The sequence below is a fragment of the Gorilla gorilla genome, chromosome 4 (genome assembly GCF_029281585.2).
Source record: "Gorilla gorilla gorilla isolate KB3781 chromosome 4, NHGRI_mGorGor1-v2.1_pri, whole genome shotgun sequence".
Lineage (NCBI taxonomy): Eukaryota > Metazoa > Chordata > Mammalia > Primates > Hominidae > Gorilla > Gorilla gorilla.
In genome coordinates, this window is record NC_073228.2 from 163,130,591 (window position 1) to 163,156,632 (window position 26,042).

Here is a 26,042-nt window from a genome sequence, read left to right on the forward strand (position 1 = left end):
GTTAATAATACTTTAAACTTGATATATATATTATTTTATCATACAATCAACTTTAAAATGATGATGATGATGATGATTATTTTTGAGACAGAGTCTTGCTGTTGTTGGCCCGGGCTAGAGTGCAATGGCACGATCTTGGCTCATGGCAACCTCCGCCTCTCGGGTTCCAGCAATTCTCCTGCCTCAGCCTCCCGAGTAGCTGAGTTTACAGGCACCTGCCACCATGCCTGGCTAATTTTTGTATTTCTTATTAGAGACAGGGTTTCACCATGTTGGCTAGGCTGGTCTCGAACTCCTGACCTCAGGTGATCCACCCACCTCAGCCTCCCAAAGTGCTGGGATTACAGCTGTGAGCCACCGTGCCCAGCAACTTAAAAATTATTAATAGGATATTTTACATTCTTTCATACTATCTTTGTTTTTTATTATTTTATTTTATTTTAGAGACAGGGTCACCCAGGTCGGAGTATACTGGTGTGATCATAGCTCACTGCAGCTCAGACCTCTCAGGCTTAAGCAATCCTCCAGCCTCAGCCTCCCAAGTAGCTAGGACAACAGATGTGCACCACCACGCTGGGCTAATTGTTTCGTTTTTTGTAGACAGCGTCTATATGTTGTCCGGCCTCTTTCATATTGTCTTTGAGACCCAGAGTGCATTTTGCATGTACAGCACATCCCGCCATGTTTCCAATTGAGGTGCTCAATAGCTGTGGCTGGCGCCTATTGTACTGACCAGAACAGATGGGTATTGTTGTGAATCTTTACCCCAAATTTGGTTCAGATGCTATACCAAAAGAGGGCGCACCCGGGCTTTCTGAGCAGCTTGCCCAGGTGTGGGTGTGGTGCAGAGAGGTGAGAGAGAGAGGCAAGGCTTAAAAGCTGTCCACAGTCACCCATCAAAAAAAGGGAGTCAGACTCTATATATACATTATATTAATATTTATATCTATCTATCTATCCATCCCTATATCAGACCTCAAGGAAATATATTCAAAACTACATGTTGAAAAAATTAAGCAGAGAGAAGTAGATGGGAAGGTACTAAAAATGCAAGACTTAGCAAAAGAAGGCTGTATATATACAGCAAAAGGGGACACACAACAACCCCTCCCACTAGCAAATGCAGCCCAATCATTGCCCCTAAAACAGAACCTTGCACTTGCTGCTCCTTTCCTGAAATGCGCCTCCTGCCCCAAGGCACACAGCTTCTCCCTCACTTCTTTCTGTTATCTGTTCAAATCTCACCACACCTACCTCTTCTGAGGGGCTTTCCTTGTTCATGCTATCTAAATTAGAGGTTCCTCTGCCCCTGTGATTCTTAATGTTATTGCAAAGCAGCTACCACTTAAAGAATTTGTAGTCTATCTCCCCTGAATAAACTGGAAGCTCAAAAGGGAGGAGTTCAGGTCTGTTTTGCCTGCTGGTTTGGCCCCAGAATTTAGAAAAGAGGCCGGCACACAGTAGATTCTCAGTAAAATAGTGTTGAGTGAATGGTTGCTTAGGAGAAGGAAACAGGGAGGGTACTTGGAAAAAGGGAGCAAGAAGGCCACCATTAGTGAGAATAAGTGTTTTATAAAACACAGGTTATGGTTTTCCTTCTTTAAGAAAAGTAGTTTTGTTTTCAAGTGCGAAGAATAACATTAGGCTACTAAGGATTTCTGGACTGCTTTGGGGTTTGTTTTAATGAATAGATGGAAATTACATCTATTTAGCATTAATTTTTATGTGTAAGTGGGTACACCTGAATTGCATAAAAGCAGTTCTCTTGAATAATTAAAACATCCTCTTCACCCTGCAAAGCATTTAGCATACTCCTCTCCCAAAAATTCTATTAATGGCAACTAAAATCATAAGGTTTAAATGCAAAACAAAGAAGGCATTTTTCTTTATGCTGGCACAGAAGTGAATACCTCAAAACCGGGCAGACCCGAGAGTCAGATACCAAGGGTTCTGTGGAGTCCACATGATGGTCTCTGATAACATCAAAAGTTAGGAATGTTTTACTAAAAAGAATATAGGAAGAATAAAGAATTCTTGTTTACAGTAGAATTCAAACTAATAAACGTAGAAAGAAGGATAGAAATAGAAAATCACCATTAGGCGAAATTACTATTGCTTGCAAGCAAGTATCATCTACGTATGACAAAATCTGTTGGTAGAAGTATGATGAGAAAAAGGGTACTAACATAGTCTTAAAGTGTCTCTCCACAAGATATATTAATTCCAAAAGAAAAAAAGAGTACTACAGGGTAGAACACTGGTGGACAGACAACCTAAACAAAGTGATCAAGGTTAATTTCACCAGTACTGAGAGACATTGATTTCATGCCCCTCCTGATGAGATTCACTGAGAAGGGCACAGTATTACTGGTGTAGGATGCTTGACAAAAATGTAGAACCCAAATTTAATCATGAAGAAACATGAGACAAATGTTACTTGAGGGACATTTTACAAAATAACTGCTCCTAGCTCTTCAAATGTGTCAAGGTAATGTGTGGTTAAGGAAGACCAAGGAACCATCCCAGACTTGAGGTGATTATAGGGCATGAAACTAAATTCAGTGTTGAGTCTTAGATTGTATCCTGGACCAGGAAAAGCACATTGGTGGAAAAATTAGCAAAATTTGAATAAGGTCTATCTATTAGGTAGTATTGATCAATGTTAATTTTACTGTTTTGGATAACTATACCAAGCTTATGTTAACATTAGAGAAACCCGGTGATAGTAATATGGGACTTCTGTGAACTATTTTGGCCATATTTTTCTAAGTCTGAAATTAATTCAGAATGAAAAGTTGAAAAGAAAGTATCTTTAGTTGGCAATCTTCTGGGAATTTGAACAGGAACTGCCAAAATGGGAGTCAGGAGACCCAGGCTCAAGTTTGAGCCGTGGCATTAATCCTGGTGTTTGGGCACGGCACCAAACTCTGTCCTTCTGTTTTGTCATCTATAAAACTGTGTTCTGCGAATTTAGGAGTGTTGAGAAGAGGCCTTAGGGCTCTCAGTGGTGAGTAGGAGACAGGGAATGAGTGGGTGTGAGGCTCCAGCCAGAACAGCTCTGCTTTTGCCTACTTTATATATAGGACTTCATAAAAAACTAACTTTTAATTATGCAAAAAATATACTAATATATTTTCCTTGTAAGAAATTAGAACGTTGCAGATGCAACTAAAGCCCCTTTGGCCACCATACTCCCCAATTCCTGTGTATCTTGGAATTGCATTTAAGATTTCCATTTGAACAAAGGGACCCTGGCTCAAACAAGTTGGGGGGACCATTGGGCTGGTTAACCCTTAAACACCCCAAACACTCAATAAAGAGGAGTTTCAGGGAAATGGACAAGCCACGGCTGGAGGATGTTCTACAAGGTTGAGCAGAAACCCATGCAATAATTTGCTGAAATAGGGCATTGCTCTGAGTGCTGTGATTCCAGGCAGATGTCACTGCTGTGTGCTGGCTGTATGCCCAGCAAAGGGCTGGTGGCTGGAAGGACATAGCTTTCTGAGTTAGGACTGGAAGGCTTCTGTACATGTCCAAAGTCAACCTTCATATTCATGGGGAGGGAAAAAGAAGTGGGCTTTAGGATTGCCTCTCCTTGTTGGCCTGCTCTGAGAAAAACAATCGCGGGAGGGTGAGGCGGGAGAATCGCTTGAGCCCAGGAGTTTGAGGCTGCAGGTTAGAAGCTGCCGGGAGCTTTGATTGTGCCACTGCACTCCAGCCTGGGCGATGGAGCACCGGGTCCTGTGAGCCTTGACTCATTTAACCCCCACAGCATCCAGTAGATGGTGGCACTATTAGCATACTTGTTTTAGAGGTGAGGACACACACACAAGGAGATAAGGAATTGCCTAAGAGCACAGAGCTGGTAAGTGGTGAGCCCAGGTGTGAGCCTTGCTTCAGGATCAAGTGCGCACCCCTGTGCTCTGGACTCCTTCCAGGTGTTGTTTCTCTTGCTGGCATTTTAGCTTCATTACACCTATCTGTATGTTGGTCGTGGGAAGGAGGAAGCTCACCGAACACTGTGACTTACCCAAGATTTGTCCCTCAACTTTCCCTCTTCACCAAACCCCAGAGCCACTGGCGGAATATTCAGTTCCTTGGAATCCCACATGCCCGGGTTAGCTCCTTTTGCAAGCAGCCTGATGGATAGAAGTGAAAGGATGGTGCTCCTTATGAAAGGAGACGGGGGAGCTTAGTGAGCAGCGGCAGGGCCCTGCAGCCCGTCACACGCTAGCATCCACCGGGTTGAGTGGCTGCGCACGACCGCGGCGGGCGGGCGCGCTGCCAGAACGCTCTGGGCCTCCTGCGGAACCCAGGCCTGCTTGAAGGTAAATGCAAATCAGCTCCGCCCAGCGCTTCCCGCAGGAGGGTTTTCTGTATGCGCGCCTGGTTTCCTCCGCCTTCAGCCAGAATGCTGGCTTTATTTTTGCGGTTTATGAGCTTGAGAGAGGGAATTCATTTCCTTGGTATACTATGACCCTCTGGAGAAAGTCTTGTCCGGATACATTTTGCTCCCAAACGCCGCCCTAGAAGAAGGGCTACACTGAAATGAAACGGAGATGATTAAAGTCTGATTTATAGGTAAGGTGAATTGGTAGGATTATGCCAAATTCATTACATCCAGAGAAGGTGAAAGGGAATGAAAGGGCTCCTCCCGGGAGATGGAAACCTTTGTAAAAATAAATATTTATGGTGCACATACCTTTAACTCAGCCAGTAGCCAGGTTGTATTTTATTCTATTCACCACCATTTCCCTTTTCTGTTTCTCACCAGGCTGTACAAGCCCTGAAAGCAAGAACGGGGTTCACGGCATCTTGATACCCCCGTGTGGGGGACGTTTTGGCGATTTTATTTACAAGAAAGGGATTTTACACCGGAGAGGCTTTTAAATATGCTAACAGACTGGACCAGCTTTCTCATCCCCACTGGCTGATTAATGATTCCTCCATGCCAACCCGGTTCTCAGAGACACCAAGGCCGGGTAAAAACCACCCCTTCATCCCCTAAACCTTGCAAGAAGCACAGGGTCCAGAATTATGCTTCTTTCAGGTTCTAAATAGCACAATAAAACTAATAGCAATAAGCTTTTAGTTATTGGATCAGGTACATTTTACTTTACAATAAGCTTTTACTTATTGGATCAGGTACATTTTAAAGCAATTTTTGAACATTATTTCATTTGGTCCTCACAACCACACTATGAGGTAGGTACTATCATTCCATTTGAAGGATGAGAAAACTGAGGCTCGAAGATGTTAAATAACTTGTTCAAGATCACAGCTAGTCAGTGGACATAGCTGCCATTCACCGAGTGCTTCCTGTGAGCCAGGCACGGTGACCATCACATTAAACCAATTATTTATTTCATGCAGTAGTGCCCTTGATCCTTAGGAAGTGGCCTCCAGTGCTTAGAATTCCAAGCATTTGGTCCTCTGGAGATGAGAAACCATGGGAAGGCAGGGGCTCACTCACCCCTGTATCCAAAAAGTTGACGATGGTGCCAAGGACAGAGACGGTACCAGGGACTCCAAAAATACTGAATGAAAGGACAGTAGAGGTGCTTTCCTGTGGGATCCCCCAATCTCTCCCCGCCTTCAGGTGAGTCCTGCTGATGCTCAGGCTGCCCTTGGAACAGGGACCTTGGCCACAGTTTCCTTATCTGTAATAATGGGATGAGAATTCCTCCTGCACAGGGTTGTTAGGGACCTAGCGAGGCAGCTTCTAGGGCTGCCTTTGGTGCTTAGTTTTCTCACTTTCTTCTTGAACATGGGAGTGGGGAGATGGACTCCTAAGGGTATGACACTTGAAGATTTCAGAAGGGGGCCTGCAGGTTTATGTCCTCACTTGTTTTACACCTCACAGAGGTCAGCGAAGCAGGGTATCACCAAAGCCCCACCTGATGTCTCTGGAAATCGAGTGCTCCGTGTCTTCACCAGGCCCATGCTAGCTGTGAGGGCCGAACCAGGTTTTCTGACACCAAACCCCAGGTTTCTTCCTGTGCTGGCATGGGTCCTTTTTCTGACTTGGCCAGCAGCCTCTCATAGATGGGGGTCTGATTAAATAGTTCTGGTGATGGGTGGAGTGATGGTTGCACAACGATATGAATGTATTTAATGCCACTGAACTGTACACCTGAAAATGGTTAAAATGCTACATTTTATGTTATGACTATTTCACCGCAGTAAAAAAAAGAAACAAATATGGATCTGTCTCTCTCACACGTCAAGAAATCTGGGGTAGGTAGATACAGTGGTTGGTTCAGCTGCTCCATGATGCCATGAGGGTCTGGAGTCTGGCTTTTTTCTTTTCTTTTCTTTTTCTTTTTCTTTCTTTTTTTTTTTTTTTGAGACAAACTCTCACTTTGTTGCCCAGGCTGGAGTGCAATTGTGTGATCTCTGCTTACTGCAACCTCTGCCTCCTGGGTTCAAGCGATTCTCCTGCCTCAGCCTCCCAAGTAGCTGGGATTATAGGAGTGTACCACCATGCCCAGCTAATTTTTGTACTTTTTTGGTAGAGACGGGGTTTCACCATGTTGACCAGGCTGGTCTTGAACTCCTGACCTCAGGTGATCTGCCCACCTCAGCCTCCCAAAGTTCTGGGATTACAGGCATGAGCCACAGCGCCTAGCCTGAAGTCTCTAGCTTGAGTTTTTGCATGATGGCTTTCATGCTGGGCACAAGGTGTCCTCTGAAGCTTCTCGAGATTTTTTTCTGCTCAAGAGAGGAGGATGGAAGGAAAGGGTGATGCTAGCCATGGATCTGTCTTTCATCAGAAAAGCCAAAGCTTCTCAGCAACCCTCCCAGCAGAATTTTCTTATATCTCATTGGCCAGAACTCAGTGTTTTGGCTTTGCTGGGCAACAAAGGTGGCTGAAAAAGCGGTCGCTAAACTTACCAACATTTAGAGCTGAAGAGGGCATCGGGGAGAAACCAGTTGGGAATGAGTATTGATTGGAAAACCAGCAGGCTGTTTCCAACACCCTGCTCAAGGTCACAAGTCTGTTACATAACCATAGTTGGGACTAGAGTCTGCTCCTCTGATTCCCAGTCCTGAGATCTTTGGCTTAGACATTTAGTACATTTTGTAGTGGCTAGATTTACAATAAAAAGGACAGTCCTGGAGACTATCTTTAAAGAAGAAAAACTCTGCATTGCATGCACTGAAATTAATCGAATGCGAAGAGGTCATGTCGCAAAAGCACTGGGCATGGTGGGAGCCAGAACATCTCACCTCTGCCCCAGGCTGGCCAGAAATTTGGGGAAAGGTCCCAGTTCTCAGTGCTTATGAAATGTGATTAGTTATTTATTTTTTAAAAATCTGGTTAGTGTTGTTCATTAAATGTCCATTAAGTACTTTGGTAACTGCAGATGAAAGACCCTGTAGGGGGACAAACACTTGTTATTAACAACCATATGCTGTCAAGTGTGGGCTTTTAACACGGGACCATATGCTCCAAAGGTTGGCATAGAATGACAGAAGCCACCCACCATTCCTCCAGGCCAGGAGCAGAGTGGCATAGGGCTCCAGGGGACACTGAAAATCAGGAATGTAAACAAACACCCCTATTATAATTACCCTGCCATTGCAAGGAAACCTGAATGTGCACACTTGGATTTTTGGGATAGCAGGAAATTGGACTGCATTCCCTCTGATCCCACCATCTCCTCCTTCCATGGGAAGCACCAAGGGGAATTTGCAGGCCCTGCCCATTCTTTAGCCCAAAGTTGGCACCCTCTCTTCTCTGATGAGTCTTCCTGGATGGTGCTGGGTTACACAGATCCTTCTTTTTCATTCTCACCCCAGGATACCATATATCCTGAACATTTTAGCGTGTGATGATAGTGAAGTTAACTTTTCATCCTGTCTTATAAGCAGTGTTAGGGGTGGGCACTGTTTGGGAGACAAAATGCAAGGCTTTTTGAAACTTCCCAACCCCGAGGGCTAGCACATGTCCATATATATGGGAAACTCTCAATAAATACTAGAGCTGGACCTAAGAGCTGAGATGTCCATGGCTGTACCAGGTTAGAGTTTTATTTCATGATTCTTGGGATACCAGTAGAGTCGATTCCAGGATAGAGGGTGGAATAAGTGAGAGCTTCCACCCCTAAAAAAGGCACAGTGCAGTTCAGTGCCCTTGCAAAGGATCCTTCCTTGTCAGATTACAGGGACATCCCCTGAGCTCAGGAAGACACTGACTTTGGAAATACTATAAGGGGAAAGAGCAACTCTGCAAAATTTGGAATGGGATCACTTCAAGAAAGGGCAATTCTTAAATGATAGGGGAAAAAATGCACCCCTGGTAGACTTGCAAGCAGAGTACTCAAATCAGCTGAGAATGCCCAAAATATGATTACAAAGAAGAGTTTTTATTAGTTCAGCCTCAGAATGCAAAAATAAATAAATAAATAAACAAACGGGAAACAAATGTAATCACTTTACAGAGAGCACATACATTACTTAAAAGTAGCACCTTCATGGAGCCATACTTTCTGGTCATAATTGTGTATCAGGTTCATTCATGCTAATGAGAAAGGGATTCCAGATTTTCTTTGCATCTGTCTGCTTCTCACATGGCTGTTAAGAAGCCACCTGCCATTCTGACAATTTCATGTCCTTAGCCATAACTACTTGTCCTCTCTCTTGAATCTTAAGATCTTTTAGCCTTCCAGACACTTACGGTGTTTCTGTGTCATCCTCCTATGTCTTTTAGAGAGGTGGGGGTGAGGACTGCCATGGAAGCTAAAGCTGAATTTTAATTTCAATCATTTTTTTTTTTTGAGACAGGGTCTCATTCTGTCACCTAGGCTGGTATGCAGTGGCACAATCACGGCTTACCATAGCCTTGACCTCCTGGGCTCAAGAGATCCTCCTGCCTCATCCTCCTGAACAGCTGGGACCACAAGCATGAGCCACCACGCCTGGCTAATTTTAAATTTTTTTTGTAGAGACGGGGTCTTGTTATGTTTCCCAGGCTGGTCAATCATTTTTTTCCAGCCCTTTTAAAATTCAGGCATCCAAAGATTAAACTTGCTTAGAAGTGCAAGTGGCCCTAAATTGCTTTATCAGCACCATCTCCAGGAAGTCTTCACAGACATGGGAACTAGCATCTTGTTCTCCTGGATCTTCTCAACAGGTTTGCATTGTCAGGTTTCCATGTAAGTATGTCTTGTGTTCCCATCCATCACAAGTATATGATGGCACTGGCATCAGAACACTGCATTCTTCCTGATTGTCATAAAACTGATGTACTTGCAGCCTTGCTTGAAAAGTTGTCAGTATAAATAAAATTAAATTCACATTTTGCATAATAGGGACTGATCCTGATGGATCGGGTCATGAGAGTATGAAACATTCAATACATCCTGGCAGACAAACGTTAAATAACAGTAATACACTAATAAATACATAAATTACTTAAATATTTAAATAGCATGAAGGCCCATGGCAACTTGAGAGCTGGAAAATCTATACATAAATTAGCTGATTGTTTCAATGAGCATTTAGCATCTAACTACACAAATACAGCAAAGGTATCATTGTGATCCTAAAAAAAAGTTTTAAAGCAAATCAGATAGAAATTATCTTTTTGGGTCTATTCCGTTGTGTCTTTAAACATTTTGCTTAATATCTTCCACTTTTCCTCCAAATTTTCATCCTGGATCAGAACCTGGAAGAGAATGCCAAAAGCTGATGTGGGGTGACATTGTAACAGCAATGTCTCTTCTTATTTCTCACAACATATGATCCTGGGCAACTGGGTTTTGGGGATTTCATGCCAGAAGGCCCAGGCCTTCCTTATGTGGCCTGGAATTTGGCTGGTACCATGCTTGCCAGAGGCTTTCTTGAGAGTTTTCTTAAAATAATATCTGATTGTGTTACTTCCTTGCTGAAAACCCTTCAGTGGGTTTCAGGGCCCGGGGCCCCCAGAACAAGGTTCTGAGTCCTGCAAGCTTGCAAGTCCTCCATGCTCTGCCTCCTGGCTACCTCTCTCTTTTCTTTGCCTTTCTCTTTAGGAGGCCAGAACCCCGGTCTGTTTTCTTTCCTGCAATATCCCTGTGGCCAGCACAGTGTCCTACATAACAAAGGCACCAAATAAATATCTGTTAGTGAATAAATGTATGTTTCTGATTCTGGCAACTGGGTGCTGGCCACTCCATCCCCCTTTCCTCTCCAACACAGCCCCCAATCATATCCCTGCATCCAGGTGCACTGAGAGTGCAGGCCTGGGCTGGCCTTTGAGGGCCTGCTCACCTAACTGCAGGGCACAGATGCCCATTCGCTCCAAGATGAGCTATAGTAGCGGTCCTGGGCCCGCACGCTAATGCTGGCATTTTTGCGGCAGATGACTGTGGCTGAGGTCTTGTCCGTGAAGACTCTATCTTTCTGCAAAAGAGAAGGAAAGCTGTGAAGGCCCCTTGGCAACATAGTCACAGGGTAAGCCGAGCCTGTTTCTGCAATTCATACTCTCCCAAAACAAGCCCATCTTGGTCTTAGGGCACTGTGCTTGCAATTCACAGGGGCGTGCATAGAACTTGCACCACCTACTGGCAGACATTCCACATGTAGGTGCAGCTTTTGTACTTTGTAAGCCCTTGAGGGAGAAATCGTTTGGCCCAGCTTTCATCTTTCTAGCACAATTGCCTTGCCTCAAGACCCCATGGCCACTCACCCAGTCCTGAGCTGATGGTGAGAGAGAGACAGATTTGCTCTAGCCATCCCTGAGATATTGAGAAATACCATATCCTGATCATTTCATCAGAAAGCTTGCCTTCAAATTCTGGCACTGCTACTTAATAGCTGTGTAACTTCAGGAAAATGTCTTAGGTTCTCTGTGTCTGTTTCCTCACTTATAAATAGGGATAACAATAATGCCTACTTCATAGAATTATAGTTCAAGGTAAAAATCACGTCAAACTCTTAGCAAGTCTTTAGCACATAGGAAGCACTCAATATCACCTATTAATCATACAGATCTTAAATAGGGAAAGTACTTGCCAAGATGTAAAATAATATTTAGGTAAATATCTATTCCAGGATAGCTTCCCTACCTAATTATTTTCCCAGAGAGTAACTAGCTCACTGAATTTCTACCACATGCTAAATGCTATGCTGAATTAGGGCTTTGTCCAGTGATTTTAAAAGTGGGGTGAAAGGAGTCTGGGGCTGTACAAAAGGGCCTCTGGAACCTTGCAACAGGCAAAGGAATTCTGCTGTAAGGCGAGGAAGCTGGGAAGCCAATATCTTAGCCTCTATAAGTGTAGACATTCTGTTTAGTAAAATAATTTTATAATATCTGAAACAGCCAGGAGCTATCCATTTTGGGGGCGATAGCTCTTGCCTGTTCTATCATTCATTACATGCACTCAGTTGAAACAACAATTTTAGGCTTCTGGAGCCCAGGTCTCCTCTATCAGGACTAATTCTGAGTGCCAAGATCAATGACCAACATCAGAGGTAGTGGAGTGGTTAGGTGCATGGCCTTTCTGTCTGGCAGATTGAGTTTGTGTCCTGGTTATGTCATTTCCTAGCTGGGTGACCTTGGGAAAGTCACTTAACCTCTCTGAGTCTTCAATCACTTGTGAAATGACGATAATACTACTGGCTACCAACCATCCTTTTCTTGGGGTTGGGCTACTGTCCAATGAGCACGTAGTGAGGGCAGTGCTGCTAACACCTACACAAAATTCCTGCATCAGCTACAGCTTTACTTTACCTTGCCACAGTTTCTGGAAAAAAGGAAAGCCTCTTTTCCACAAAAAAGGGGGTAAAAAAACAAGAATAACATCAGCTACCTTTGTTGCGTTAATTTTGTAGATTAAGTGAAATAAACATGGAAAACCCTTGGCACAGCTCTAGACACATAGAAAAGTGCTAAGAAAAGTAATTACGCATCACACAATAACATTTCAGTCAAAGAAGGATCACATATATGACCAGTGGTCCTATATTGTTATAATATTGTATTTTTGCTATATCTTTTCTGTTTAGATATACAAACCATTGTGTTGTAATTGCCTACAGTATTCAGTACAGGAACATGCTGTACAGGTTTGCAGCCTAGGAGCAATAGGCTATACCATAAAGCCTAGATGCGAAGTAGGCTATACCATCTAGGTTTGTGTGGGTACACCATATATGTTTGCACAATGATATAAGTGCCTAAAGATGAATTTCTCAGAATGTATCCCTGTTGTTAAGTGATACATGGATGTAGTTGTTATTATCATCATTCATCTTCTCACTTTATGGTGGGCCTCCGTAAAACCGACCAAGGAATCTACTGCACCTGAATCACTTCTTACCTTTTCTCTCTTGCTCTTGCCCTGGACCTGAATGCAGAATGTCAGGGAGAAGTAGGAATGTGGAGTACTCCAGGTGTCAGGGTACTCCCAGCTGACCTCCACCTGCCGAGAATTCTTTAATGGCTTCAGCTGCAAGTTCTTGGGTGGGTCAGGTTTGACTGTGGAAGAGGATAAACATGCTTTATTCTCCTAAGAAGGCTTTGGAGTTCAGTGGTTTTGGCTTACGATCTCACTTGCACCTTTGATCAGCTGTGAGTCCACTGGATAGTTACTTAACTTCTGTGAGCACCTGGCTGGCAAATGTGAGGCACCTCTGCCGCAGGTGCTCACGCTGGTGCCTCGGGAAGGCAGTCGTTATCAATGGCCACATCTCAGATCCACATTTATTGCAGGATCTGAGAGATGCTCAGAATCCTCATCACTGAACAATCAGATGGGACCGCACGGTGAGAAGACCTCTGCTTTAATGGTTATGGGCCATGCATTGAAGGACCACCCCGTCTGTGCTAATCCCTCACTTTGCACTGAACATGGAACTAAGCTGAGCCTCTCCCTGGGGATGAGATGATAGATTTTCTATTTACTGCCCTTTCTTTTGTCTTTTCATAGCTTTTGGTGCGGACATGTCTTGGAGCAGTTATAGTCAATTGTCTCTATGCTCAATTTGCTTGTTTATTCCATAAATACTGAGCACCCATTATGTTCCAGCCACTGGACTGTGCATGAAGGATACAGCAGTGAGTTTCACAAAGACTCCTTCCTCAATTAGGTCTTCTAGATAAGAGGAGGGGGAGACATGCTAGGGTGTGTGGTTGGGCTCTGTAGGCCTGGCACTGCTCCACACAAAGATCACGGCTCCTAGCAGGTGCTTCGCAAATATGCTTCCCTCTGCTCTTAACACAACTGACATCTTTCCTTTTGGTGTCAGCTAAATGTCACCTCCTCAGAGAGGCCTTCCTTGGCCACCCTATGTGAACTAGACCCCACCCACCAAGTACAAACCCTCCATAAGTTTTGAAGCAAGTTCTCTGGTTCTATTACACTTTATCATGCTGCCTGGTCAATGAATAAATAGTAAAGGAAATGACTTATGGTGAAATCCCTATCTGCCAATTAAAAAAAATAGATGTCCATTTTGGAAGGGTTTATATTCTAAGAAAGAAGTCCTTTTTCAAATGCTAAGGAAAGATTGGTTGGGAATAATTGCCATTAGTAAGGAAGCCCTGGTTCTGAATATTAATATTATGCTTGATTAGGCTCTGGGATTCATCATGGAAACTATCTGGCAGCTGAATCAAAGTGCAGCAAAGAGCAGCTCTAGTGGAGTGGATCTGGATTTGAACTGCTAGCTGTAAGATCTGAGGTCTGGGGCAAGTTGCTTAACTTTTCTAAGACTCAATTTCCTCTTCCTTAAAATGCAGATAACAGTATCTACATCGTATTTTGTTTTTGGATGCAGAATAAAAGAGATGATGCTTGTCAACCACCTACCCCACAGTGCATGGGGCATTGTGAACATGTGACAAATAGTATCTTTCCTTATGGAGCACATATAATCATCCAAAACTCACTGATGTCCCTGATGAAGAAGCTGCTGGTGTAGTTTTCATACTTGAGCTTGTGAACGGCATCCACCATGACCTCAATGGGCAGACTCTCCTCAGCAGCTGGGCAGGCACTGTCCTCCTGGCACTCCACTGAGTACTCATACTCCTTGTTGTCCCCTCTGACCCTCTCTGCAGAGAGTGTAGCAGCTCCACACATCACCCCTTGGGGGTCAGAAGAGCTGAAGTCAAAGACAGAAATTAGCCTGTGTTACACATTGGGGAGAGAGTTCCTAGTGATTGTAGCCAGTAAGGCAGGTAAGGCCTCAACTGTTGTCTGAGGACACAGTTTCTCCAACTGGGCTGATTTCTACCCAGAGGGTAAGAAACTGCCCTCCCCAGGAGAAAAAGCTTAAATTCAAGAGCACTTACATGTCTCTGGACTAAATGAATATGGAAGTTTTTGTTTGTTTGTTTGTTTTAGATCTAGAATCTCTGATTATTAAACCCCCTTGTTAAAAACTTAAATTCATTTTTTCCCATTTTAATTATAAAATCAATACACAAATCAGTACACACTAATTATAAAAGTAAAGATGATAAAAATCCATATAAAGGAAAGAAGTGTATGTCTCCTTCATCCTTAACTGCTCTCCACAGGTATAAGTACTAGTAATAGCTTGTTGTATCCTTCCAGACCTTCCTTTTTCTTTTTCTTTCTCTCTCTCTCTTTTTTTTTTTTTTTTTTTTTTTTAAGAGACAGGGTTTTGCTCTGCCACCCAGGCTGGAGTGCAGTGGTGGAATCAGACCCCACTGTAGCCTCAAACTCCTAGGCTCAAGTGATCCCCTCCCTCTACCTCCCAAGTAGCTGGGACTACAGGTGTGTGCCACCACACCCACCTAATTTTTTTATTTTTAATATTTTCTGAGATGGGGTCTCACTGTGTTGCCTAGGCTGGTCTTGAACTCCTGGCCTCAACCAATCATTCTGTCTCAGCCTCCCAAAGAGTTAGGATTTCTTTCAGGTGTGAGCCACTGTGCCTGGCCAGAACTTTTTCAATGAATATTCAAGATAATTGTATACACATTTTATATAGATATACACATATATATACACACACACACATATATGTATACACACATTATATATATAATCCATGTTATATACATCTCTACATTATATATATCCACTATATATATTTTACTTATACATATAGATTTTATTTTTATGAACTAGGATCAAATTGTATACATATGATTATGTAACCATCCTTTTCCCCTCTGAACATATTATGGGGAGCTCTCCATGACAAAACATATGGGTTGGGTTATCCACTTCAATGACTGCACATTAAGCAAGAGTATAGTGTACCATGTTTTATTTAACCATTCCTCTGCTGATTATGTCTTTATGCACTTGGAGAAACATTCCTTTACTAAGCATTTTCCTTTTAAAGATGAAAAAGTGAGACCCCAATGCTTAATTTACTCAGTGAAATAATGGTAAAGTCAGGATGATCACCTGGGGTTTGCTTAGGTGATGATTAAAGTAAGCCACATGGGGGTTAACACATAGGTCTTGTATTTATGGAAGTTGCTTTCTTACGGAAAGTCCAAGTGCATTGGACCAACAGCGAACTTCAGATTAGTGGTGTCAGCAGAAGTAAAAGGAGTTGAGGTGGCCCTGGGAAAATTTCGGGAGGCCTCATCGAGTTTTGGAGTCTGCTTCAGGGCCCCTAAGATCTACGCCCTGGAGCTCTTGTTTTTATTTTTGACTCAAGGTGCAATTTCAGCAAGTCATTTGTAGCTTTGAATTCTCCTTTTATCCCTTTCTTTGGTGCTATGAGGCTTCAGGAAGCATGGCCAGGCAATTTGGATGACTGGGTTCAAACACAGCAGAGACTATTCTCAGTTCCCAATAATATCCTGCCCCAACACATATATTTATTCAAGCAATCGGCTAAAATCTCCATGTTCTTTCTTCAATGTAGACAAGGAAGGGCGGTTGAAAAAACATGGGTTTGACTTTGCTTTTCCCATTATCATTAACTGATAGGTCACTGAGAGGTTGCCCTTAATTTCTTAATGAAATAGTTCTAGCAAAATGCTGAGAAACCAGAGCAGTTTCACTCACCCTCTGCTGCTTTTGACACTGAATGTCAAATCAGTACTGATTGTCGTCAGCCACCAGCAGGTGAAACGTCCAGAATAATTCTTGGCCTCGCATCTTAGAAAGGTCTTATTTTTGGGTTCTGGATTTGAAAAAAACAAAAATTCAATATTTAGGAGTTTTTTGCAGAAAGGTTTTGATTGTGATGAATCACAGATCACCAGATGGTACAGGGTGAAGTTCTTCCATGTGTTCCCTCTTGGGTAGCTCCATAAGGATTGGGAGTATCCCAGTGGGGTGTTGATTCTGCAGAGTACACTACAAACCTAACATGCCCGGCAGAGGCATTCATTTTTTGAAGGCTATCACCCCAGTGCAGTGATACACTGTCGGTTAATTTCCATTAGCCATTAAATAATATCACCATTATTTAAAGAAAACATCAGGCTAAGCATTCAGACTGACCATGAAACTCCCTTAATATGAGATTTTGATGGTTGATAACCCAAAGGGTCCAGGAAAGCAAAGGAAAATGGAGGTTAACATCAATTAACATCAATAAGAGACTTGATGTTAATTCATTAACTACACTTACCATGACTTGGCTTTTCAATTTGTTGTTGTTGTTGTTTTTAACTCTTATGAGCGAAAGAGAAAATTGATACTATCCAAGGGTATAGAATTACCTTTCTGGTCCTTTAAAATATCAGTGGACCAAATTCCATCTTCCTTTTTGTGAAGCAGCAGGAGCGAATGGCTTAGAACCTCGCCTCCTTTGTGACAGGTGTACTGGCCAGCATCTCCAAACTCTTTGACTTGGATGGTCAGGGTTTTGCCAGAGCCTGAGACCTCACTGCTCTGGTCCAAGGTCCAGGTGATACCATCTTCTTCAGGGGTGTCACAGGTGAGGACCACCATTTCTCCAGGGGCATCCGGATACCAATCCAATTCTACGACATAAACTGGAATGCACAGGAAGTGAAGAACCAGGCTGTAAGCTCCAGGAACTCTGGGACTGTGTTTTATTAACCCTTTGGGCATCCCCATTGCCTAAACACAACCTTGTTTACCAAAAGTATTTGGCAAATGCTTGCTGAGATGATCTTAAGGCACTAGTCCCTGCTTGGGCTCAAGGTCATGGAAAAGAGAAACAAAGAGTTTTATAGCTGCCATCGACTCATTGACTGGAAGGCTGCCTTTAATAGTAACCTGTGATTATTTAGCAGATTGGAAACACCTTAATATACCAAAAACTGCAAACAGCACAAGACTCTTTGCCAAAGGTCTGGGGGAGAGAAACTTCCAGCACAATTTCAGTTTCATAGAGAATACGGCAGGGCACAATATTCAGCAGAGTAACATAGTGGTTAAAAGCTCAGAGTGTCGAGAACAACGAACCAAGACTGTCATCCTGTCTCCACTAACCAGCTGGGGGATTTGGAACAAGGTATTTCATTATCATGAGCCTCAGTTTCCTCATCTGTAAAATGATAATAATAACAGTATCTGCCATACATTTGACTGAGGATTAAATGAAAAAAAAAGCACGTAAAGTACTTAGCACAGTGTCTGCCACACAGTAAATTCGGTGTTAGTTATTGTTACTTATAGACTGAGGAGTCAGCCAACTGTACAGAGAAACTCTCTTAACAATTTTCCATGGATATTTAAGGATTTAGTTCCCTCTGTTTTAAATCACCAGTGGAGATTTTCATTCTCTCTGCATTATTATTATTATTATTTCTAGCTATCTTACACTCTTATGAAGCAGTCCAGTAGATCTTAGTCTTCCCATTTAATGAAGAAGCATACTGAGGCCAACGATCTAAGCATGGTCACAGCAAGTCAGAAGTACAAGGGCTACAGCTCAGACCTTTTGTCTCCTGGGCTTTGCAAGCGATGCCTAATGCTAGTGTCTAAACTGGCCTTTGAGGAATGGCTTAGTATAGTATTTCAGAGTGTGTCATAGCAAAGCTTCATTCATTTTTTTAATCCATGCATAAATTATTAATTGAATAGAATTGTTTAATGTAGTAGTTCCCAAAGCATGATCGATGAAACACCATCAGCAGCATCACCTTGGAATAGATCAGAAATGCAAATTCTCAGCCGCTGAATCAGAAACCTTGGGATGGATTTAGTCATATGGTTCTTAAGCTCTCCAGATGGTGCTGATGCCTGCTCAAGTTTATGAGTCACAGTGGTTGAGAGCCTGGATTTTGGAGTGGCAGAGGCCTGGATTTAGAAGCAGCTCTAGCCCTTGCTCCAGTCTTGTGGCCTTTGGCAAGACATTCAACTACTCTAAGCCTCAGTGTCATCATCTTTAAAATGAGAAAAATATTAGCCCTTGCTTTAGAAGGTGGATATGTGGATTATATAAGCTCATTCACATAAGAGCTTAACACAGTGCCCTTACATGCTTTATAAATGGTGGTTCTTGTTATTGGCCTCTGGATGTAAAGCATTGTAGAATATAAAGTTTTCACTTTACATCAATTGGATTATAAGGACTGAATGGATAACAAAAATAAGAGGTCAAAAGCATTTGGGGTCCAACTCTGGGGAAATGATTAGCTGTGCTGATGTAAAACCATGCGGCACTTTTGGCTTTTTCTTGTTTTTTTTTGTCCCCCTGACACCTGAACAGCATGGTTACTTTCCTGTCCCAACTGAGGCTCGGAAGTCCTAGAAGATGTTTGCTCAACAGCAGGAAAACAGCTGCAGGAGGAAAGCTGAAGAGGAGCATCAAGAACCTGGCACTTAGCCTCACTGCATCGTCTGCCCTCCTAAGTCACACCTTGGAGAGTTTCTCACACTGATTTTCTGGAATTTCTGTGGTTTACCAAATCAGAAGTCACTAAGGGGTCAAATATGCCAGGACCAAGGTTCCTGAGCTCGCTAACAATCCCAGGGTTGGCAGGGATCTGCCATATACCCCTGGTTCAGGCCTTTGCCTTTACTTAAGAGAGTGTCTAAAGCTCTCAAATTCTCATGGAGAAGGGGTGGCTGGATTCTGTCTTCCTAAAATTCTTGAGAAGAGAGGAGTGGTCCCAAATTTCTTTCAGGTACCCATTTCAAGATGGTACTCTCTAGAATATCAAAAGATTATTTCTGATCATCAGCTGAAATATTTTCATCCTTAATTTATGTCAATTTCCTCTTATTCAGCTCTCCAAAGACCTGGGAAAAAATTACTTCATGTCCTTGTAAAAACGTTTTCACAAATTTAAGTGCACCAGCTTTGAAGTAAGACAGAATTGGGATCAAGTCCCTGTTCCACCCTTACCAGGTATGTGACATTGGGCAAGTTACTTAATCTCTCTGGCCTCAGTTTCCAACATCTGTAAAATGGGATACAGACAGTCTCTACTTCATATGGCTCTTGTGAGAATTAAGTGAGACAGTGCACTCAATAAACATTAACTATTATTATTATACAATTAAAGATAGTAATCGCCAACATTATGATGTTGGCTTCAGTGATAAAAATCTGAGGGTCTTTCAGGTACAGCCAACGGTCAGAATGCACATTTACTGAGTGTGAGATACTAGAAGGATGGGCAGAACTCCTTATTTTACCATTAACTATTCTATTAGTCTACTAACAATTTTTACTGATCATTGGGATAATAAAAAGTATCTCTTGAATCATGAAAGATATTTTAAACAACCAAAATAGTAATACTAGCTGACATTTACTTTCACTTTACTATCTGTCGAGTTGTATTCTGCATTCGTTAACCCACTAAATAACCCATGTGGTAGGCATCCACTTTGTAACATCCAGTTTACAGTTGAGGAAATTCAGGATTAGAGGTGACCCAGCTCAAAGTCACATAACCAGTCATTGACAGACCTAGGACTTGAACCCAAGTCAATGTGAGTCTGAATCCTATGCTTCCTCCAAAGTACTTGGTCAGAGGTAAGTCATCACAGTGCCAACTGAGGGGGCAGTATCATGTGGTGGAATAAGAAATGAACACGGTTGTTATACTTTGCAAATCCTCTACTTTGGAATTTTAATTGTGTGAAACAGCTGGTTTTTAGTAATATTGGAAAATATCATATGTCTTTCCCCACCATAGTGTACCAATGTCATCCAATGTGAAAACCAAACAATATAGATACCATCAAAGTAGAAAAGAGAGATATGGCATTGCATTTTCCCAGAGTGATGGCTTTCTCTAGAGGACCCAGTGCATGGTTGCCCATTTCAGTTTGATTTCCCACCAGTGGCTGCCCAAGAGTCCTGGCTTAGAAGCGGGGCCTCCACAGAGAATAATGAGAGGCTGGTTACCATCTTTCTTCAGTTCCCATATGGCCACGAGGGGAGATGCCAGAAAAACCAGGGAAAACCAAGAGATGACCAACTGCTGGTGACACATCTATAAGAAGGGAGAGAAGCAGGGGGAAAAGAAGGAGGAAAAGAGAAGGAAGAGGAAGGAAAAAGAGAAGAAAGAATGTCAATAATTCTTGTTACCTTTGTGAACCATATACACATTCTAGCTACTTTTTTTTTTAAATAAAATCTTGATTCTCCCCTTTCTTCTCCATACTGTCAAGCAAATACTAAGTAAATTACAGGAGTTCTATGGCAGTCTGTGGGGAAGAACATCTCCAAATAGAGAACCATAGGGTATTTGGGGCTCTGGAGCTGAAAGAGACCTAAGGCAAGCCGTCTGATACAATCCTCTTATTTTTAAGATGAGAAACTTAAAGCTTAGAGAAGGAATGTGACTTTCTGGATCAACATCTAGCAGTTGTTTATTTAGTGCTTACTACATAAAGAGCACTGGGCTAGAAGCAGTTGAGAGAGAAAAAAAGGGCTTACCTGGATCCCGCTTCCTAGGAGCGAATACTTTTACTCAATAAATATTTATTAAGTCAGTGTGTTAAATGCCTCCCCGCCAGCTGGGGAGATGAGCCATACATCTGTATCACTGCAGCACAAAGCAGTGTGTGCTGGAGCACCCAGAACTGAAGGACTTGGGTTAGGGACAGGAACGGTAATACAGAGGCGAACTTTCAAGTTCTGGCAACGACCTGGTCACCAGCCCTTGCTGTAGGGGTTTAGCTTCTCTTGTTTTCCAAGTTCAAAGACTACTCTCTCCCATATAGAGAACCTAGCGGTTCTAAAATTTGAGTGACTGTCAGGATAACCTGGAAGCAGTGCTACAACAGACGGCTGAGTCCCACCCCCAGAGTGTCTGATTCAGCAGGCATGAGGGCCTGAGAATATGCATTTCTAGAAAGTTTCCAGGGGAAGCAGATGCTGCTGGCGCTGAGACCACACCTTGAGAACCACTGGTTTAACCCATGTTCAGGGTCCAGAACCCCTGAAAATCAGGTGTTCATTGGGAAAAGACCACAACATATTGATATATTCACCATGAAATAGTAAAATGCATAATTTTATGTTAAATAAGCCACCATCTGATATAGAAACCAGTCTAAGTTAGTATCCAGGGTTTATGAAAATCTTCCGATTGCAAAAATTACATGCCACTTACGAATGAGGCAGAGATGATTATTGAAACATTCTGAACCAACTCCATTCACCTTGCAGAGCACCCATGGTCTGGAGGAAAGTGGTTCTGAAACCACTGTTTTAAACTATATGAAGGGCAATGCTCAACTGTTTCAGTCAAATACCTTAAAAATGAGCATTCCTGGGTTGGGTGACGGAATATTGACAAATTACAGCTTTGTCAGAACTGCTACTAACTCTAGGCGGACCTTGCTATGTACTTTATTCCCTTATAAAGTTTGTGAGTGGCAGAGACAGGCCTAGAAGTCAAGCCTTCTTGGACACTGCTCAGTGCTGTCACCACAGCATGGAGTTTTAGGGGCATGGCTATCACTTCAGTCTGGGTTATGACTGTAGCGAAGTACTAGCTGGCACAGGGCACCAGTTAGTACATTCACAGGCTTGAAGTTAAACAGACACAGGCTTGAATTTTGGTCCCACCGCTCATTTGCTGTTGAGCAGTGGGAGCAACTTGTTGGCCAAGTTACTCGCTGAGCCTCGGTCTGTTTGTCTATAAAATGGACCTAATACTTATCTCAAAGGCTTGTTGGGAAAGGCAATGAGATAACATATTATAGAAGGCAACCAATAACGTATTAACTTGAACCTAGAGGAAGAGGTAAGGGAACAATTCGGTATCTGTGTTTTATATATCATGGATAGTCAAGAAAGTCATTCTAGGCAGTAGGGAAATGCGCACAGAGGTACTGCAATTACATGCGCCTGTAAAACCCAGAGGCTGGCACACTGGAAGGGAAATAGTGGAGATTCCTGGCATCTCCTGGCCATTTACGCTGAGGTATTCCCACTAGCTGTGTGCCCAGCACTTCCTCTGCATGCCTCAGATGCATTTGACAATCTCAGGTGAACTGCACTTCAGGGTCAAGGGAACCCCGGCCATGGTTCTAAGAAACAACTCCCATTTTAGTATCACCTACATTTGAAACCACAGAGCACTGTCCAGGAGAGGTGATGGTGGTGGGTCTCCTCCTTTGGCTCTCTGGCCCATCAGCTGATACTAGGGAGCGCTATCCCTCAGCACACATTTCTCAGCATGGTAAGTCTGAGAGTCTTGATAATTAAAACAAATTTTTGTGTGTGCAATTTCATAGGTTTTCTAAACTCTTGAAACCCTTGCATGAAGGACAAAGGGACCCCACGTTACACACTCCTACTTCCTGGGGTATGCTAAGGGCTTCCCAACACTGGTGCCAACATCAGCATGCCAATGATGCTTGGGTGGGCATCTCTTTTTTTAAGTTTTGTTACCTTTAATTAGAAAAGGGAGTTATTATTAAAGAATAAAAAGATATAGTCACAGATGGCATGGGTGGCACATGCAAAGATCCCTAGTTTGAGGGCCAGGCAGACTTCTAGAACTGTGTGACTCTGGGTGAGTCACTTGGCCCCTTTAAGCCCCACACTCCTGATCTATAAAATGGGCATGCTACTGTGGTAAGGAGTTAGTGACATAATTCATGTGAAGTGTCATGGTGCCTAGATGAAGTCAGGACCCACTATTTGCTCCCGTCCTTCCACAGCATTTACTACAATGGCAACAATACAGTCTCTTCTTTACTGTTTGTCTTCTCTGCCACACTGAGTGAACTCTCTTATGCCATGGATCATGTCTATCTTGTTTTGCACTTTACCCCCAGAGTCCAGCACAGAGGGATTCCATGACTTGTTAGTAGAATGAAGGAATGTATGGAAATCATACAGTTTCAGATTCCAGTAAACTAAACTCTAAGAGGTTACCCACATTCCATCTAGTATCTTCCAATTCCTTGTTTGAAAAAGTGGGTCATCACCTGGGGTTTAGTAATCCCTTTGTTAAAATGACATTGTTGTTGCACACAATTTTACCTGGGCAAGAAATCAGATACCAGTACAGTAAAGGTTAACCTTTTTTCCCCCTTCTCACAGATTTAAAAACTCTTTAGGAAGCAATAATAGCTTTTCATTTTTTAACTGGGGCCAAAGTTAGTTAATCCACAAGAATGGGGATCCCAGCTATCATTTTGGTTGATATCACAACTGACGACCAAGACCATCACAAATATGGGAGCAAGTCTGATTTGTAACATTATAATAATTATGAATTCAATTACTTTAAGGAATGCACGAAAGGCTTTTTAAAAATTTCAATAGTAAGGCAGGCACCACTCACTTTAGCTCTATACAATCCTTTAACTGATGGGCATTAACATTTAGGAATATACTTTTACACATCAATACACACCACTTCAAAATAAGATAAAACAAACATTTCCATAAACTATGCATACACACAGATCTTGCTATACAGTTATTATTAGGTGGCTTTTAAAATGGACACTGTACATCAGTCCCTAAAGCACTAAGTTTTCACTAATGTTCCAGCAGGTGACTCACCAGGGATGCTTCCAGGAATCCACCAACTCCCTCCTGCCAGCTGCTGGGGTAGCACACTAACGGTTTCTACACCTGGACAGCTGCAGGCCCACAGGGAGGGGAGGGAGGCAGGGGCTTGGGAAGTGCTTACCTTGCTCTGGGCAGGATGGAGAGTCCAATGGCCCTGAAACAGATGTTGTTTCTTCTGCTGCTGTTGCTGCTACTGGAACTTATATACTCTACTCCTTTCTGATGGAAACTTAAACTAGAAACTGACTTGTTGCAACATTGAAAACAACTCTCAAAACCTTCTGGGGGAATTTCAAGAAGTTCCTTTTTTGTTTGTCTCTCTCTGTGTGTGTATCAATAACGAGGAGGGAACACAGACATCAAAATCCCAGGTAATGAACTAAGAGGAAATGACTTTTGGGTGGGGAAAAAGGAAGGAGATGCAGATGCTAATTTCTTTGGGTTTACATCATGGCCAAGGTGCTTGGAGACAGCACTAGGCAGATTCCCTGGGTTCCACAGATCGAGGAAGAAGGAAGGCCAAGGGGCGGTCGGACGGGAGGCTGAGTTCATGTCGGGATGGAACAAGTGTATGCCCAAGGGCTTAAAAACAAAATCCTGGTTCTTCCCAAGTCAGAGAGGATGAGATGAAGGGCAAAGGGTTTAGTACATCTGGGGCGCCTTCCTCCACATTAGTCCTTTAATTTCAGAAACATACTATTTATCACCCATCTTGGCTCCATGCACCTCTCTCCACATTCCCCGAGTGGGAACACACGCGTGCACACACACACCCATGCACATTTCATACAGACACAGACCTGGGGAGATGATAAAACTGCGTGTACCACTAATAATACTCAAATATGTGCACATCCTGTGCTCATAGGTACTCGCTCATAGGGGCGGATGGGAGCAGAAAGTGAAATACCCTCAGGGAGGCATACAGACAACCACACTCAAGGCACCCCCCCTTGGGCACCCAGACTACATCCTCATTTCATTTGCACACAAATCTATGGCCCTAGGGGCTCCGTGCAGATGCACAGGAATAGCGGAATAAAGATATCTCTCGTGGTGGAATTTCAAGTTGCTAAGAGGTATGCAAAGGTGTACACCGGTGTGGCCCCCCCCCCCATCCCCCGCCCAGTCTGCACGTGAACAGGAACACGTACCTGCACGTATACCAGGTACACGCAGACAGATGCGGGCCATCCCCAGAGCCGCCGACAGAGGTCGCTGCGAGACGGTACCCGCGCCCCACAGTCCACCCGCGCCTCGGAGTCCCCCCGCGCCCCGGAGTCCACCCGCGCCCCGGAGTCCACCCGCGCAGGTCCACTTCTCCATCCCTGCTCTCGACCTCCGCCCCTGCGGCGGGGGAAGTTCCTGGGGCGGTGGCTGGGACCAGGCCGGGTTTTAGGCGGGCGCAGATTTCCGGGCTAACTTTCCTCGCCGTCTCAGCGCGGGAAGGAGGAAATGGGAAACCCGGGCCAGAGCAGCGGAGCTTCCCAGCCGCACACTTCCTCCCTCCAGCCGTTTGTCTCGGCAGGGGAGGGCCCAGGCAGCCAAGCCGGCAGGCCCACTGGTTATCCGACCTTGTGCTCTGGCGGTGGGTGGAGACCTTACATCCAGCTCAGAGCGCCTCCTCCCATCCCCTGTGTCCTCTAGGCCTCCCCAGACTTTGCCTTTTAGCCTTCCAGTGAAACAAGTTCTGTAACCAAGATATACAATTAAGTGGACAAAGCAGATTGCAGGTATGTTTTTTCGTATGATACCATTTGTGGGGTGTGTGTGCGTATGTGTGTAAGTGCACCTGCACTTTTCACAACTGGTATCTCTGAGGCATATGTAACAACTGGGGGAGGGGCTTTTTGTAAACATGTATTAATTTCCTCCGATCCATCACTAAAGTGTACTGAACAGAAGTTGACGTGAAGTAGTTTCACTAATTTATTTACAGTGGCTGCACCACTACAGATGAGTCCTTGTGCCCCCCCATAAATAAATACATGCATAAAATAAGACAAGTAAGGGTCAAAATGACACAAATATTTTATTCATGTGTTCATAAAAGCACCTTGAAAATTAAAAAAAAAACCTGTAACGTAAAGTCTCAGTAAAAATCCAGCGCCAGTTATGCAAAAGAAGCTTCGAAGTATGCCCTCATCCTCCCT

At 43.4% G+C, this 26,042-nt stretch overlaps 1 protein-coding gene, 1 long non-coding RNA gene and 1 other non-coding gene across 4 annotated transcripts in view; 2 read left to right on the plus strand and 1 right to left on the minus strand.

Moving 5' to 3' along the window:
- Window positions 1-8,348: 8,348 nt before the first annotated feature.
- Window positions 8,349-25,199, minus strand: IL12B (interleukin 12B). 2 transcript variants are annotated; one of them, XM_004042921.5, is made up of 8 exons: window positions 24,011-24,854; window positions 20,257-20,344; window positions 16,646-16,921; window positions 15,984-16,101; window positions 13,877-14,091; window positions 12,306-12,463; window positions 10,255-10,386; window positions 8,349-9,670 (listed from the first exon to the last, which is right to left on the minus strand). In XM_004042921.5, exons 2-7 carry the CDS (start codon window positions 20,342-20,344, stop codon window positions 10,255-10,257), a joined length of 987 nt encoding a protein of 328 aa, XP_004042969.4. In that variant the 5' UTR covers window positions 24,011-24,854; the 3' UTR covers window positions 8,349-9,670. The 2 variants fall into 2 exon arrangements, with proteins under 2 accessions (XP_004042969.4, XP_055242239.2); XM_055386264.2 differs by lacking the exon at window positions 24,011-24,854 and adding an exon at window positions 25,044-25,199 and having other exon boundaries at window positions 8,350-9,670.
- On the plus strand, window positions 11,612-11,737 carry LOC115934863 (U4atac minor spliceosomal RNA). Its single transcript, XR_004070602.1, has one exon. It is a non-coding gene; the product is annotated as a U4atac minor spliceosomal RNA (small nuclear RNA).
- The window catches only part of LOC109026806 (uncharacterized), a 31,264-nt gene continuing 30,321 nt past the window's right edge, over window positions 25,100-26,042 (plus strand). Inside the window, exon 1 of the long non-coding RNA XR_002005848.4 lies at window positions 25,100-25,622. This is a non-coding gene — a long non-coding RNA (uncharacterized lncRNA). The remainder of the gene's footprint in view (window positions 25,623-26,042) is intronic.